The 16,892-nt window shown below is 45.9% G+C and overlaps 1 protein-coding gene across 4 annotated transcripts in view; it reads right to left on the reverse strand.

The window, feature by feature from the left end:
• Positions 1–16,892, reverse strand: part of CSGALNACT1 (chondroitin sulfate N-acetylgalactosaminyltransferase 1) — a 33,135-nt gene that overhangs the window by 15,286 nt on the left and 957 nt on the right. For 2 of the 4 annotated variants that reach the window (XM_081884143.1, XM_081884142.1), the window contains exons 2-3: positions 2,163–2,274; positions 818–1,726 (exon numbers count right to left, since the gene is read on the reverse strand). In XM_081884143.1, coding sequence (XP_081740269.1) covers positions 818–1,448 — 631 coding nt within the window. In that variant the 5' untranslated portion in view covers positions 1,449–1,726; positions 2,163–2,274. The remainder of the gene's footprint in view (positions 1–817; positions 1,727–2,162; positions 2,275–16,892) is intronic. The other 2 variants (XM_081884145.1, XM_081884144.1) reach the window with 1 other exon arrangement.

Below are 16,892 nucleotides of genomic sequence, written 5' to 3' on the forward strand. Positions count from 1 at the left end.
GCAAAAACAGATACTGCATTCCCATTTTATGTGTTATTGTTATATGTGGTGTGGTGGTTAGAAGGCTGGACTAGGATGGGGGGAGTCCAGTGTTGAACTTGCTGCTCAGCCACAAATCCCACTAGGTATCCTTGGGCCAATCGCAGTCTCTCAGCCTAACCTACCTCACAGGGTTGTTGTCAGGTTAAAAAGTGGGGAGGAAGGGAACCAGATATGCCACCTTGAGCTCCTTGGAGCAGCCTTTCTCAACCTGTGGGTCCCCAGATGTTGTTGAACTACAACTCCCATTACCCCTAGCTAGCTCAGGGATGATGGGAGTTGTAGTCCAACGACATCTGGGGACCCACAGGTTGAGAACCACTGCCTTGGAGGAAAGAGGGGACACAAATGTAATAAATTGATTTTAAAACCAAAATTTGCCTCAAACAGTGTTTGTATAAGTGTTCTGGTTTCATTTTCACTAAAACCCATTCCACACATTAAGTCTTTTAGGTATTTACCTAAGATGTTTGGGAAGAATACACCCCCAAAATGTGATTTGTGAATTAAACACAGATACAGATTATCTGGGGAAAGTAATTGGAGAGATTGGCACCAGGTAGAATAGGCCCTTTGTTTACCGTTCAATTTCTGGAGGCTTTCTGTATTTTGCTACTGAGCTTTACCAAAGGGACATTGGAACACTAGCACTTTTAATCCCATCCAAGCCTAGCTCGGCTTCTACCTGAGGACAGAAAAGGAGTCTCCCACCTTTTCTAAGGAATCTCCTTCAAGAAACAACCTCACCAATCCCTGAGTGACTCCCAAGAATACACACCTTCTATGAAGTCAGAGGGGGAATACGCCCGGCGGTTTGTGTTGCTCTTCCTCTCTGGGCTGTTCAAAGTCTCCAAGCCCAGCTCAACAGCCTCCGCCAACTCATCTCGCTTGTCCTTCCGCACCGGCTTCTCCTCTGGGTGACGCGTCAAGCCCATCTCTAGCTGGTACACTCTGTGAAGGGTGAAGCTCTCAAAGGGCACCGCGGCATACTCATTGGGCAGCTTCATTCCCGTGTGGACCTCTGCTTTGTCCACCTGGGAATGCAGGAACTGCAAGAGGGCCTTCTGGGGCTTCTCAGGGTCCCTCCGGTCTATCCCCACTCCCAAAGAGTCCTTGCTGTGGCCTTGGATGTTCTTCAACTGCTGGCTCCTTTCCTGGAGCTCATCCTTCAGCTCTGCAATCTGCCTCTTCAGACTGCTGATGTAGTCCCAGTGGTGGTCTTCCCTTTCCTGCAAGATCGCCTGGTACTCCTCTTTCCCCGTTGGGCTGTTGGCTCTGGGGAAGGCAAGCTGCTGGTTGTCACCTCGCGGGGTGCAGGCCAGCATGTAGAGCACGGACACCGCACAACAGAGGACCACCAGCAGAACGGCCACCCGAGGGAGCCATGCCACGATCCCTCGACGAACCATGTTCTGCTAAGCATCTGGCGGCAGCGCCCACATATTCCTCCGGTGGCAGGTCTAAGGTTTGCAGCAGCTTTTCCCAGGACCCAGTTTGCAAGCTGCCTTCATGGGCACACCTGGATTCGTTGACGAATGCTCTCTTAGCGGCATGCAGGCAACATGGAGAGAACAGGAAAGCATTGCACACATCAAAAGGGAAGCACAAAAGCCAACAGTGTGAGGCAACTCAATGGCATCAGCTGATGGCGTTTCAGTCTTGTTGGCTAGAAGCAATGGAGAGCGATCTGAAAGGCAAATTAGATGAATACACTGTGTGAGGAAATTCATCTTCAAAAGGGGCCGTTTAACTCATGTCTGACTCATTGCAAGATATGATCTTTGGAAATGAAACCTGATCAACAGTTTGCTAGGGCCTGGTGTTTAAGAGCTTCCTTTAGAGGTGTGTTACAATGGTACCTCGGGTTAAGAACTTAATGGGTTCTGGAGGTCCGTTCTTAACCTGAAACTGTTCTTAACCTGAGGTACCACTTTAGCAACGTGCTGTGCAAGTGTTTTCCCCCACCTCCATGCCCTGTTCAAGCTTAGCACCTAATTTTTGAATGTTTTACCCAAGTCAAATTAGGTTTTCACAATAGGGATGCTTGAAAGATTTTTTAATTCCAGTGTTCATTTCACAAGGCGGCAAATAATTTACATTGATATCATGGACATGGTCCTTACCTTGTAAAATTCTTATTCTTCATCCTTGGCGGTGCAGCGGGTGAGCATGGCTCAGCAACCTCTGAAAGGCCCAAGTTCCTTGGCACATCCAGTTAAAAAATGAGGTGGTGCCCTAAAAGACCATATCACAGATTTCATACCCAGCCTATTACTATACTCTGCATCTTCATACCAGGAGGTCCATTCTATGTGATGCAGGAATCAGTCCACCCTCTGGAATTCGTTCCCATTACATATCAGATAAGTGCTGTCTCTATTCTCTCTTTGGTGTTTGCTGAAGACCTCCCTTTTTCAGCCAGACTTTCAAGTGGAGATTCTTATCTCAGCCTGTATCTCTTTGGGTTTGCAATTGTTTTATTGTTGAGTGTTTGGGGATGTTTCTGCTGATGGGAAGCCAAGACATTTCCTTATATTGATGATAATTTTATTATTTACACCCCATCCATCTGGCTGGGTTCCCCCAGCCACTCTGGGCAGCTTACAGAATATATAAAACATAATAAAGCATCAAACATTAAAAACTTTCCAATACAGCCTTCAGATGTCTTCTAAAAGTCAGATAGTTGTTTCTTCCTTGACATCTGAAGGGAGGGTGTTCCACAGGGAGGGCACCACTACCAAGAAGGCCATAGTTCACAGTTAATGCATATGTTACTTTGAACCACCAGTGGACACTGTTCATTTAGCAACCCAGCCAGCACTTGTTTGTAAGCCTCTATGTCGAAGTTAACTTCACCCTAAAGAGCTGAGACATGTTGCTGTTGTCTCCAGACAAGATGTCTGCTATTGCCCTCCCTTCTGTCTCCACTCACCACTCATCCTATAAATAGTTCCTGCATGAATAAAGCCTTTGAACTCTAGAAACTGTAAGTTCTTGTTCTAATCTAGTTCACCCAAGCTGCAAGGTCTGCTAACAGTTTCATGGGATGCCATTCATATAGCAGATGACCCTCTTCCTGAGCCTAAAGAACCACTGCCAGCCAGCGTAAGCTCGGCACACAGCGCCTTCATATGTTCATCCCTCCGGGTTTGTTAGCACTTACGAATGCACTGTGTGGATGTTGACTGGAAAATCTGTTTGAGTCGTTCTTGCAGTATTACATCATCTTTACTTCATATTCCTTATGGCTATTTATATTCGTTTGAACATCCATTTTTAAGCATATGTCATTTGCTTGGCCCTGAGGACTGCCTATGGTTGGAATGCATTGGGCATTCTTAATCAAAAGGCAAGCTACTGAGTTTGGGCACCAGGCTGAGGCCTGCCTCTCCCTCCATTCTTCCCGAATCAGTGTCAACAGCTTAACACCTTTCCCCTCTTTTAGGCATTTCCCAAATGCCTATACCCTCCAGTCTGGAAGTGCAAAGTAGCTTCTGACAGATAGCTATTCATCGAAGGAGGTCCACAAGGCCGTATGAAATGCAGCTGTGTCCCTACACTTCATTTTGCACAATTACGCCTTTGACAGCAGTGATAGAAGCCGTGAAAGGATTAGTTGTGTGCTAACAGTATAAACTAAAATTACACCTTACCAATTTAGATGAATACTCCTGTTTATTTCTTAAAGCAGCAGCAACCTTCAAGACTTTGGTCAGAGAGCTCTTCAAACAGCAACTGTCAAAAAGTTCTCAAGAGCAATACTTTCTTAAATATACAGGCCCTTATTCAGAGATCCTTCCCTACTGCACCAGTCTCTCCCCCCCCCCCCGTTACTTATTTTGGGTTGGGGGATATTCAAGGAAAGGTCAGGGGACATTCAAAGGCAGGGGTGTTGCTAGATTCTTAAAAGGTCCATGGCATAAATTTGCATACAATTTCCATATGCTAATTTGTTTTCTTGTAACTACACATTTAGGTAAAAGTACACAACAAAGTAAAAGTACTGCAAATAAAGAATCCATCCCTAATGACTACACAGGCCCCAGGAAACTGTTTATAGCTTTTCTCAGGTGAGTTGCATCTTTCCCCATAATAAACCCTGTTATCTCATGTGCTATTTGTTGTCTAAATTTCCAGAGGGGTAGCCAGAGTTAGGTGGTTGGAACAAAAACAGCAGAGAGTCTTATGACCCCTAAAAGGCAAAAACTTTGATGTTATCATCCAAAGGTATTTCACAAAATTCAGTGTTATGGGCTGCTCATTCTCATATAAGACAATCCTGTTTTTCCTGTTTGTTTAGGAGGCGGGAATATAAGTCAAAGGACACTAAAGAGGCAAATTGTTGAAATTCTACCTGCTTTGTAAATCTTTGGTAGTTAGGTAGTACAGTTACTTAAATTTGCATGAATCTGTTTGGTTTTCTTTGGTTAGGAGGTGGTAGCATGGCTGAGGTGGTACCTCGTGGAGAAAGAAATCTAACTCATGGTTTGTTGAACGCTCATTATCCTTCACAGCACTTTAAGAAAAAGTTGTCTGTAGCTCTGTCCTTTGTCTCCTAAGTTGATCTCTTCATTCATAACGGTGAAGAGATAGTTCAAAGTAGTAGACATGGGCAGTTTTAGTAAATTATGCTAGTTCATTTTGGGGAGCAGAACAGGTTATTATTATTATTATTATTATTATTATTATTATTATCATCATCATCATCATCATCATTACTACAATTTGTATACTGCCCTTCACCTATAGATCTCTGGGTGATTCACAACAGGCCCCCCTGCATATATGAAGCTGGTAATTGGAAGAAATATGTATATACTGCCTGTTAGCAGAAGAGCTAATGTGGTATAATAGTTGAAATGTTGGACTTCCGCAACATTCAACTCCCTGATCAGCCATGATGTTTGCTGGATGACCTGGCTTGTGTGACAAGATAAGCTAAACTATGGTTTACAAGGATTGTGCCAATGTGCCAGCTCCCAGAGAGGAGTCTTGATGGCACACTAAGCCAAAGATTGGCTTAACACAGTGTAAAGGTAAAGGTAAAGGGACCCCTGACCATTAGGTCCAGTTGTGGCCGACTCTGGGGTTGCGGCGCTCGTCTCGCTTTATTGGCCGAGGGAGCCAGCGTACAGCTTCTGGGTCGTGTGGCCAACATGACTAAGCCGCTTCTGGCAAACCAGAGCAGCGCATGGAAACGCCGTTTACCTTCCCGCCGGAGCGGTACCTATTTATCTACTTGCACTTTGATGTGCTTTCAAACTGCTAGGTGGGCAGGCGCAGGGACCGAGCAACGGGAGCTCACCCCGTCATGGGGATTCGAACCGCCGACATTCTGATCGGCGAGTCCTAGGCTCTGTGGTTTAACCCACAGCGCCATCCGCATCCCTAACACAGTGTACATGGGAGCAAAAAAAGACCAGGGAGCAGGACCGGCCCATCCATGAGGCAAGGTGGGCCGACTGCCTCAGGCGGTAGGATCCACAGGGGCAGCAGATTCGGCCTCCAAGGAATGCATTATCATCTGTCAGGGTTTCGAGTGCTACAGAACATTCCTTTGAGGCCAGATCTGCTCCCTTCTTGGCACTCCATCCCCCAAAAATCTCCCTCTACAACGGCCTCTTGGCAAATAGGAGGCACTGCCCCCCCACTGCCTGACAACCGTTGATTCCCACTTCAACCATTGGCTAAGGTAGATTTTCTCCTGTCTCTGCAATCCCGCAGGTTTTTGCAGTCCTGCTAAGCCGTAGTTTGCCTTACTGGCATCTCATCTGCAAACCAGATCGTTATATTGCAGCCTTATCTTAAACCAGATCATTATATTGCAGACTTATCTTATTCAAACAGCTGTTAACAAGGATAACATTGTGGGGCTGCAGGTAGGAGGGAAGAGGCTGTGCCCATGGCCTTGAGGTACTTGGAGAAAGTGTAGGATCATAAACTACTAGAAAAATAACACTTACTATAACATCTGAGCAGAAAGTTCCCAGTACGTCGGTAATTTTGCATTGCGGAAATTTAAACAGTGTTGTTCTACTCCTAGATAATTAGGAATCTCAACTGTCACGGTACAGTGGTACCTCAGGTTACATACGCTTCAGGTTACACACTTCACTAACCCAGAAATAGTGCTTCAGGTTAAGAACTTTGCTTCAGGATAAGAACAAAAATCAGGCTCCTGCGGCGTGGCGGCAGCAGGAGGCCCCATTAGCTAAAGTGGTGCTTCAGGTTAAGAACAGCTTCAGGTTAAGACCGGACCTCCGGAACGAATTAAGTACTTAACTTGAGGTACTACTGTATATATTGGAAGCTCTGTTGCACAACGTCTGTCTCCATGTGGATATATAGGACATAAACTTGTGTCCCACGACTATATCCCTCTACTTGAAAGTAAGGTACCTGGAAATCAATAGGGCTTACTTCCAGGTAAATAGGTACCCTGTGAATTGTTCATTTTACATTGCCCGGTAACATGCTCTCAATTTAAACTCTAGGAAGCTTTGCTAAACAGCTTAACACTGCATATTATTATTTTGCGTAGACAGCGTCATCTGTATACATGAATGGAATGGCCAAAAATGAGTCTCTGTCCCAAAGACCTTACAATCATAATGTCAACAGCGAGGGCGGCAGGAAAAGGAGAGGAGGAAAAGGAGAGGCCCGGGCAAAGCCGAGTGTTGCCTTTAGTTTCGTCCAAATAACACATGCTAACAGTCAGAGAGAGAAGAGAAAAACTTACAGGGAGGGTTATTCTGTCCGCCTCAATCTTTCTTTGCAGGGTCCTTCAGCAAAAGGAATTCTCAGCAGGCAGTTTTGCACTTTCTTCTAATGTCCAAAGGCAGGGGGAACTCTGAGTGCTGAGGGACTCCTCCCACTGGCCATTACATCATTCTACTCCTTTAGGTAACTTCCAGGACTACCACCACCATCCCACCTCCTCCCCCTATTTATATTACAGCATTTCACATTATGCTTTCTGAATGAAATGACGTTTTTCCATTGAGGTTGCATGAACGCAGCATGCTAGATTTGCATTCAGCATAATGGATCGAGTTTCCTTTCCCAGACATGAGATCACAACTGAAGACTTTCCCAGTCACTCCTTCGTATTTTCTGCTGCTAACTTAATTCCACTTCCATTAAGGCGATTGGGCTGTAACTTTATCAAGGCTTCGTTGTCTGTCGCAGAAGATAAGGCTGTTCCGAGACAGGAAGCATTTGATGATGAGAATCTGCTACAGTGTTTATTACAGATGTTTAAAGGAAACCTACAGCTTTTGGGTTCTGCTTTACGGGGAAAGCAACAAATGAGGGAGCAAAGCTTGATATAATTTCAATCAATCAGACTTAAAGGGCCCAATATATATAGTTAATTAACAAGTTTTGTGGCCAGGCTGCATTGTTTGTATCCGAATACAAACTGAAGAGTGCACAAGCCTGGACAAAAGCTTCCATCGAAAGGTATAAACAGAGCTTCAGTTGCATCCAGAATAAACCTCTGTGCATTTTCCAGCAGACTTTGTAGAGTACTACTACAGCAGACAGGGACGCGGGTGGCGCTGTGGGTTAAACCACAGAGCCTAGGGCTTGCCGATCAGAAGGTCAGCGGTTCGAATCCCCGTGACGAGGTGAGCTCCCGTTGCTCGGTCCCTGCTCCTGCCAACCTAGCAGTTTGAAAGCACGTCAAAGTGCAAGTAGATAAATCGGTACCACTCCAGCAGGAAGGTAAACGGCGTTTCCATGCGCTGCTCTGGTTTGCCAGAAGCAGCTTAGTCATGCTGGCCACACGACTCAGAAGCTGTACGCCGGCTCCCTCGGCCAATAAAACGAGATGAGCGCCGCAACCCCAGAGTCAGTCACGACTGGACCTAATGGTCAGGGATCCCTTTACCTTACTACAGCAGCTATTGTGGCTAATAAATAACCATTGATAGAGTTATCGCCTTCAATGGTCTTCCTAATTGCTTTTTAAAAGTATGCCAGTACACACCAGTACACATCTTGAGAGCATCTCAAAGCTCATCACCACCATCCCTAAAACCATCTGCTTTGCTTTCAGGCATGATTGTATCTGTTGCTGACCATCCCAGACAAAAGTCTTCAGTTCTGTGAACCTGGGCCATATCAGATGTGAAAGCAGAGGCAATACAAGTTCTCTATTTCACTGCGGTAAGTTTGTACAAACAAGACACTTACCGTATTTTTTGCTCTATAAGACTCACTTTTTTCCCTCCTAAAAAGTAAGGGGAAATGTGTGCGCGTCTTATGGAGCGAATGCAGGCTGCTCAGCTATCCCAGAAGCCAGAACAGCGAGAGGGATTGCTGCTTTCACTGCGCAGCGATCCCTCTTGCAGTTCTGGCTTCTGAGATTCAGAATTTTTGTTGTTGTTGTTTTCCTCCTCCAAAAACTAGGTGTGTCTTGTGGTCTGGTGCGTCTTATAGAGCAAAAAATACGGTACTTACATTGGCCTGTTGGAATGAGAAGCCAGACAAGTGTTCCTGGACTTCCTTGGTGACATTCCAGATCTTCCTTAATAAGCGTTTTTAATTACTTGAGTTGGCGCTTAGCCTGGTGCAAAAGTAATTTCAATGCTGAAGCAAATATACATAATTCAGTATTAGAAGTATGTTGTGTCGGTCGTAGATATGATGGCAACCACCTGTGAGGAGCACTGAGAGGAAATATAAGCAAAGCCCAGCTGACTGAGCAGTTCTCTCCCTGCCACTGTTGAAACAAAACCGCCTCCTCTGAAGCTGCTATTTGCATTTAAAGGGAAGCGACTTGGTTTTGCATGTCTGTAATGATGTTTGGGCGCTGATATGGGATCCTCACTGAAATGGCACTGATATGAGGAGGAATGAAAGAACCTTTTATTGAGGGTGAAAGAGGAGAGCGCAAAATATGGTCTGAAACTCAACATCAAAAAAACGAAGATCATGGCCACTGGTCCCATCACCTCCTGGCAAATAGAAGGGGAAGAAATGGAGGCAGTGAGAGATTTTACTTTATTGGGCTCCATGATCACTGCAGATGGTGACAGCAGTCATGAAATTGAAAGACGCCTGCTTCTTGGGAGAAAAGCAATGACAAACCTAGACAGCATCTTAAAAAGCAGAGACATCACCTTGCCGACAAAGGTCCGTATAGTAAAAGCTATGGTTTTCCCAGTAGTGATGTATGGAAGTGAGAGCTGGACCATAAAGAAGGCTGATCGCCGAAGAATGGATGCTTTTGAATTATGGTGCTGGAGGAGACTCTTGAGAGTCCCATGGACTGCAAGAAGATGAAACCTATCCATTCTGAAGGAAATCAGCCCTGCGTGCTCACTGGAGGGACAGGTCCTGAAGCTGAAGCTCCAATACTTTGGCCACCTCATGAGAAGTGAAGACTCCCTGGAAAAGACCCTGATGCTGGGAAAGATGGAGGGCACAAGGAGAAGGGGACAACAGAGGACGAGATGGTTGGATAGTGTTCTCGAAGCTACCAGCATGAGTTTGACCAAACAGCGGGAGGCAGTGGAAAACAGAAGTGCCTGGCGTGCTCTGGTCCATGGGGTCACGAAGAGTCGGACACGACTAAGCGACTAAACAACAACAACATGGGATCCTCAGTAATCCAGGAAAGCCAGTGCTTGTGAGCTCAGGCAGGGCCGGCCCATCCGTGAGGCAAGATGAGGCAACCGTCTCAGGCGGCAGGATCCACTGGTGCAGCAGATCCCGATGCCAATATTTATTAGCCCTTGGTCCTGATGTAGATCTTCCTTCACCCCTCCTACCCTGGCATAGAGGGGGCTGCCATTTTGGGGTCTGCCTCAGGTGTCAGAATGTCTCGGGTTGGCCCTGGGCCCCAGAGAGTAAACACACCTTGCATTCCAAATGCATTATTTGTTTGGCGCCTGTGTGCCCCTTCACTCAGACCCCAGTCCTGCACTTTAATACATGATTGTACATACAGGCATAGCTAGGGTTACAGACGCTTCAGGGTTGCGTTTTTTCGGGTTACAGACACGCTGAAACCCGGAAGTACCAGAATGCGTTACTTCCGGGTTTCAGTGGTCGCGCATGCGCAGAAGCGCTAAATCGCGCTTTGCACATGTGCAGAAGTGCCAAATCGAAACCCGCACGTGCGCAGACGTGCCGCTGCAGGTTGCGAACGTGCCTCCCGCATGGATCACGTTCGCAACCGGAGCATCCACTGTACTGGATTTGAAAGACACAGGTCTGTTGTTGTCATCTGAACCTGTGTCACCAGTCTGGCAGGTTTTGCATGTGGGCTGTATACATATGTGCAACTCAAGGCGTGCATTTGGCAACATTTTCTAATTTAGTTTAGTTAGCCCTGCTGCAAAGCAAACATTCATGTTATCCTTCACTTCAGTATCCCCAGGCTTCGTACAACACACATGTCAATCAGCACACCAGTCTCCTAAAGTAATACAGTGGTACCTCAGGTTAAGTACTTAATATGTTTTGGAGGTCCGTTCTTAACCTGAAACTGTTCTTAACCTGAAGCACCACTTTAGCTAATCGGGCCTCCTGCTGCCGTCGTGCCGCGATCATGCGATTTCTGTTCTCATCCTGAAGCAAAGTTCTTAACCTGAAGCACTATTTCTGGGTTAGCGGAGTCTGTAACCTGAAGCGTATGTAACCTGAAGCATCTGTAACCTGAGGTACCACTGTAATAGAAATTACAAAAACAACAAAACCCAGACTCGTGCAGTATCTTAAAGACTAAATAAATGTATATGCTGCTGCAGACTGACAGAGCTACTCCCCCTTATCTCTCTCTCTTTCTTTTTTCAGGGTTTCCTAAACTTGGGTCTCCAGCTGGTTTCGGACTACAGTTCCCATCATCCCTGACCAATGGTTCTGCTAGCTAGGGATGATGGGAGTTGTAGTCCAACAACAGCTGGCGACCCAAGTTTGGGAAAGCCTGATACATCACTTCCTTCAAATTTGAATCATGAGTACCTCACCTTAAAGACAAACAAATTTATGATGGAAAAAGCTTTTGTGGGCTAGAGATATCACTAAATCAGATGCACAAAATGCAAGAAAAAAATAAAATTAAAACCGCCTACTTGGTTGCCAATATCTCTCCTGATTAAAAAATCCTGTATTTTTATGTTACTTTCAAACTTCTACACTGCACTTTCTTTTGAGAAATTAAGTCACCTTCAAAACATACCATTCTCTTTGTCCTTATAAATACTGCTATGCGCTCCAGGCTTTGGGGATATGGCAGACTGCCCAGGTGAAAGTAAATATATTTGGTATGGGAACTTGGCAGCCAAGAGCCCATTTCTAAAATATTCCTTCCCTAGAACAGGGTCTAGTATGGTCTTTTTATGCTTCAGAGTTTCCAGGTCTCTGAGATTTTGGTGGTCAGGGACTCTGAGTGCAGAAGTTAAAATCTTAGGGTGAAGAGTCAGAGGGTGTGCTTTTTGCTCTGCTCCTATCCCTAGCTTGTCCATCAGAATCCACTTTACCTCAAGGTCTGAATCTCAGGAGTCCTGGCAACTCGGTGGCATACAATATTTTACTATTTCATAATGTTTCACAGTGTTAACCGGCAAAAATACAGCATATCAGATGCCTCCAGTAATCTGGATGCTGGAAGATTGATGGAAAGGTGACCAACGTGAATTCCTGTCCAGGAATAGCTGTCATAACACTTTAAATAGACATGGCTTCCCCAAAAGTACCCTGGGAACTGTAGTTTGTTAATGGTGCCGAGAGTTTTAGGAGACCCCTTTTACCCCTCTTTTACTTTTACAGTTCCCAGACTTCCCTGGGAAGATGGTTAAACCACTCTTGAGAATTGTAGCTTTCTGAAGGGAATAGGGGTCTCTCGGCACATTTAACAAACTACAGTGCTCAGAATTCTTTGAGGGGAAGTCACAGCTGTTTGAAGTGGCATATAAAGGTAAAAGGTAAAGGGACTCCTGACCATTTAAGTTCCAGTCGTGACCGACTCCCCTGCCAGTCTGGGAGGCTCCCTAAAGGTAAAGGGGACCCCTGACCATTAGGTCCAGTCGGGGACAACTCTGGTGTTGCAGCACTCATCTCACTTTATTGGCCGAGGGAGCCGGCGTACAGCTTCCGGGTCATGTGGCCAGCATGACTAAGCCACTTCTGGCGAACCAGAGCAGCGCACGGAAACGCCGTTTACCTTCCCGCTGGAGCGGTACCTATTTATCTACTTGCACTCTGATGTGCTTTCGAACTGCTAGGTGGGCAGGAGCAGGGACTGAGCAACGGGAGCTCACCCCGTTGATTCGAACTGCCGACCTTCTGATCGGCAAGTCCTAGGCTCTGTGGTTTAACCCACAGTGCCACCCATGTCCCATAAAGGTAAAAGGTAAAGGGACCCCTGACCATTAGGTCCAGTCATGACCGACTCTGGGATATCCTATATTGCTTTAAATGTAAAGTGCCAATGGTCCCTTAGGGTACTGGTGGCTGGTCCTACAAACTAACCTACAAGCTTTAGCAAGCCCCAGATTGCCTGAAGTCAATTGGATCAAGTGTTTTCTCTGGGGTCATGCTCCTGTAAATGTTTGTGATTCTCCTAGGGAACTGAAGCAATCTTTAAAACACAGGTAATTACGCTGCAAAGACAGCAGCAAGTTTGAGGGAGGGGAGTGGTCCCCCCCCATCTGCCTAGAACAGATGCTGGAGGTCATCCTGTGTGAAAGAGCTCTCCCCCTGCGACCTCTTTACCTCTTCTGGGAATGGTTTGTGCAACAAGGTATGAGAACAACCTGATAAGATACAGGTAAGACTGCCTCTTTTCTACTTAAATTGGGGGGGGAGGGAACCCTGAGTAACAGTGGCGTAGCGTGGGTTGTCAGCACGGCAAGTAATTTGCACCCCCTAACCCGTGGATTTGCGCCCCCTAACCCATGGATTTGCGCCCCCTAACCCCCAGATGTTGCCCCCGATGCGGCCGGGCCCCCCCCTGCACCCCCCCACGCTACGCCACTGCTGAGTAATAAAAATGGGATTTTCAAACTGGGATTTTTGACAAGCGATAATACTTTAGAGGTGCATCTTGTGGTAGTTTAAGGATTGCAGCGTCATGCCATGGTGGATAAATATATGGATGGGTTTTTTGTTTTGTTTAATTCAGAACACTTAACATTGAAACTGTATTTGTTTTCTTGTTTGGATAGTGTAGTTTCTCTTAAAAAAAACTAGTTACAATTTAATAATGATGATAATAATAATAATTAATAATAATAATAAATTTATTACTTATACCCTGCCTATCCCCTGCCAGTCTGGGAGGCTCCCTAAAGGTAAAGGTAAAGGGGACCCCTGACCATTAGGTCCAGCCGGGGACAACTCTGGGGTTGCGGCGCTCATCTCGCTTTATTCGCCGAGGTACTATTTCTGGGTTAGCGGAGTCCAGTGGCGTTGCATGGGTTGTCAGCACCCGGGGCAAGGCAAGTTATTTGCACCCCCTAACCCGTGGATTTGCACCCCCTAACCCTAACCCCCAGATGTTGCACCCAGTGCGGCCGGCCCCCCCTGCACCCCCCACGCTATGCCACTGGCGGAGTCTGTAACCTGAAGTGTCTGTAACCTGAAGCATCTGTAACCTGAGGTACCACTGTACACAGTGTTTCTCTTATTCAAGTCTCTTTCGCACTTGTCTTTGGGTCTGCAGTGCTTGGGCATCTCTGAACTGCAGTCTTGTGCCCCTGCACTCACAACGCCTCCCCCACTTAAATTTCCATTGATTCTATTCAGCTTCATCCCAGATTTGTTATGAGCCAGACTCTCATCTCCCATTGGCTCCTGTTGGATTATAAGCACCAACTGTCTGGTTCCATCCCGGTTCAGCTGGAGCCAGTTTCTTTTGCACAAGCCCAGGTTGTCCCAAACTGTTCCTCAGTGTGCCTAAAAAATGGAAACACCATCATCTCATCCACGCATAGAGACTACAAAGCTGAGCCTGGCTAGCTGGCCCCATACAGGGAATCAATAACATTTCAGAGAACGCCATCTTGGAGGTCCTGGCTTTTAACAATCTACCTAAAGGTAAAGTCATGGCGGACTCTGGGGTTGCGGCGCTCATCTCGCTTTATTGGCCGAGGGAGCCGGCATACAGCTTCCGGATCATGTGGCCAGCATGACTAAGCTGCTTCTGGCAAACCAGAGCAGCACACGGAAACGCCGTTTACCTTCCCACTGGAGTGGTACCTATTTATCTACTTGCACTTTGGTGTGCTTTCGAACTGCTAGGTTGGCAGGAGCAGGGACCGAGCAATGGGAGCTCACCCCGTCGTGGGGATTCAAACCACTGACCTTCTGATCAGCAAGTCCTAGGCTCTGTGGTTTAACCCACAGCGCCACCCGCGTCCCAACATCCTACCTAGCAACCTACAATTTATTTCCAGGACAAAGATTGCTTCCATGATTAACAGTACTAGAAAAGCCAGATGCTCCATCTAATTTTCTTTATATATTGTGCTGTCGTTTTTCTCTGACAGCATGTAACAAAATATGATCGAATTACAGCAATAAGTGCAGTCAACTGATTGAAGATAGGTGGGTTGGGGGGAGAATACAGCTGCTCATTTAAGTGACTTTGTCCTGTGCTTCTAATCTGGCACTAATGTCTGCTATCTACTCACCATCCATTTAAAACACATTCTCTGCCTCCCAATAATCCTGGGAACTATTGTTTGTAATAGATGGTGGGAACTGTAGTTCTGCGAAGAGTGAACTACAGCTCCCATAATTATTACCTTTGAGGTGCATGTTCTTCAAATGTATGCTGTGTGTGCATTAATATCCTGTTAATAACATGGGAAGCTGCCATGTTTCCACACTAATTTTTTAGGTAAAAACAACATAGAGTACTCTCGCTCTTTTGGGGTGAGATTCAATCACATTCCGGGAAATTCGGTTGCAGGATTAAGTTCATTTGGTTCTCTTGCACAATAAACCCACTTCTCCCCCCCTAACTGGACTTTTTGCTATAAGGAAGGTGGCAGCAAAATATACTGGAAAGTATGGGAAAACAATTGCTTGACACAGAAATCAAAACGAATGCTCAATAAATAGCAGTTGTTGTCTAACCTCCCTGAAAACTTTGTGCAAATAAATCAGGATAATTGATCAATAAGCAGAAGTCCTTTCCAAACCAAAGCGTTCCAAAACCGAGGCGCGCTTTCCCATAGAAAGTAATGTAAAATGGGTTAATCCGTTCCAGACTTTTAAAAACAACCCCTAAAACAGCAATTTAACATGAATTTTACTATCCAATGAGACCATTGATTCATAAAATGAAAGCAACAAACAATGTACTGCAGTCACACAATGAATCAATCAGTAGCTGAACTGGGTTCCACACAGTCACAAAAACGAAACAAAAAAGCCACAAAAACGCAAAATAGATAGGAAAAACAGACAGACCTCAGCATAACACTCAAATCGGAAGCGTAACACTCAAAATGGAGCACGTTCGGCTTCCGAAAAAAGTTTGCAAACCGGAAAACTTACTTCTGGGTTTGCAATGTTTGGGTTCCAAGTTGTTTAAGTACCAAGGCGTTTGAGAACCAAGGTACCACTGTATTGCTTTTTGGAGTGGCACAGCTTTGGGTTTTGGGTTTCATATAGATTGCACTAGAGCACTGCAAGATCACACTTAAGTCTTGCTTACCAGAGTCTTTGGAAGATCACATAAGATGCCCCTTAGATTCAGCCGTCTGAGGCAGCTTCCTCAGTCTGCCTCTTGAATGGGCCAGCCCTTGTTTAACTGATAGGGGACTTCAAGATGTAATTTGGTCTACACTAGTCTTCAAAAGCCATGGTTTGGCTTAGCTTTACATCCCAAACCAGACCTGAAGTTAATTCCCCCAGGCAAACTGTGAGTAGCAATCTGACAGAGCGAGTTAAACAGGGGCAACCATTTTGAGACCTAATGTTAAACGAAACCATGGCTTGGTTTACTTCACAGCAGTGGGATTGGAGGAGAAGTTTGGAGGATCTTCTCTCCTGGAGCCCTGAGTCATTATATTTGCAAATCTCTATTCTGTAAGTAATAACCAGGGCTGGCCCAAGACATTTTGGTTCCTGAGGTGAACCGCAAAATGGCACCTCCCTCCTCACCAGGGGAGAAGGACTGAGTGAAGATTTACATTGGGAACAAGTGGGGATTGGGATCTGGTGCCTCTATGGATCCTGTCACCTGAGGCAGTTGCCTCATCACCCATGAGGCTAGCCCTGGTAATAACTATTAAATAAGAAATGCACAGGCGCAGGTGGCGCTGTGGGTTAAACCACAGAGCCTAGGACTTGCCGATCAGAAGGTCGGCGGTTCGAATCCCCGCGACGGGGTGAGCTCCCGTTGCTCAGTCCCTGCTCCTGCCAGCCAGCAGTTCAAAAGCACATCAAAGTGCAAGTAGATAAATAGGTACCACTCCGGCGGGAAGGTAAATGGCATTTCCGTGCACTGCTCTGGTTCACCAGAAGCGGCTTAGTCATGCTGGCCACATGACCCGGAAGCTGTACGCCGGCTCCCTCGGCCAATAAAGCGAGATGAGTGCCGCAACCCCAAAGTCGGTCACAACTGGACCTAATGGTCAGGGGTCCCTTTACCTTTACCTTAAGAAATGTGCAAGGTCTGCTTTGAAACAAAGTAAGTTCATACACTACTGGAAAATCCCCAGAAGGCGCAATACTTTACATTATGCTTGTCTATCTTTTTTGACATCCTAAATTTGCTAACTCATACACAAAATCCATTTGCTACCGCCATGCTGAAGGAGATCTCTCTTCTCAACAGATTATTATTTTTAAGCAATTTCATATAATTTCATTGTTATAATTGATAAATA

The sequence above is a fragment of the Podarcis melisellensis genome (genome assembly GCF_964234715.1).
Source record: "Podarcis melisellensis genome assembly, chromosome: 13".
Taxonomy (NCBI): domain Eukaryota; kingdom Metazoa; phylum Chordata; class Lepidosauria; order Squamata; family Lacertidae; genus Podarcis; species Podarcis melisellensis.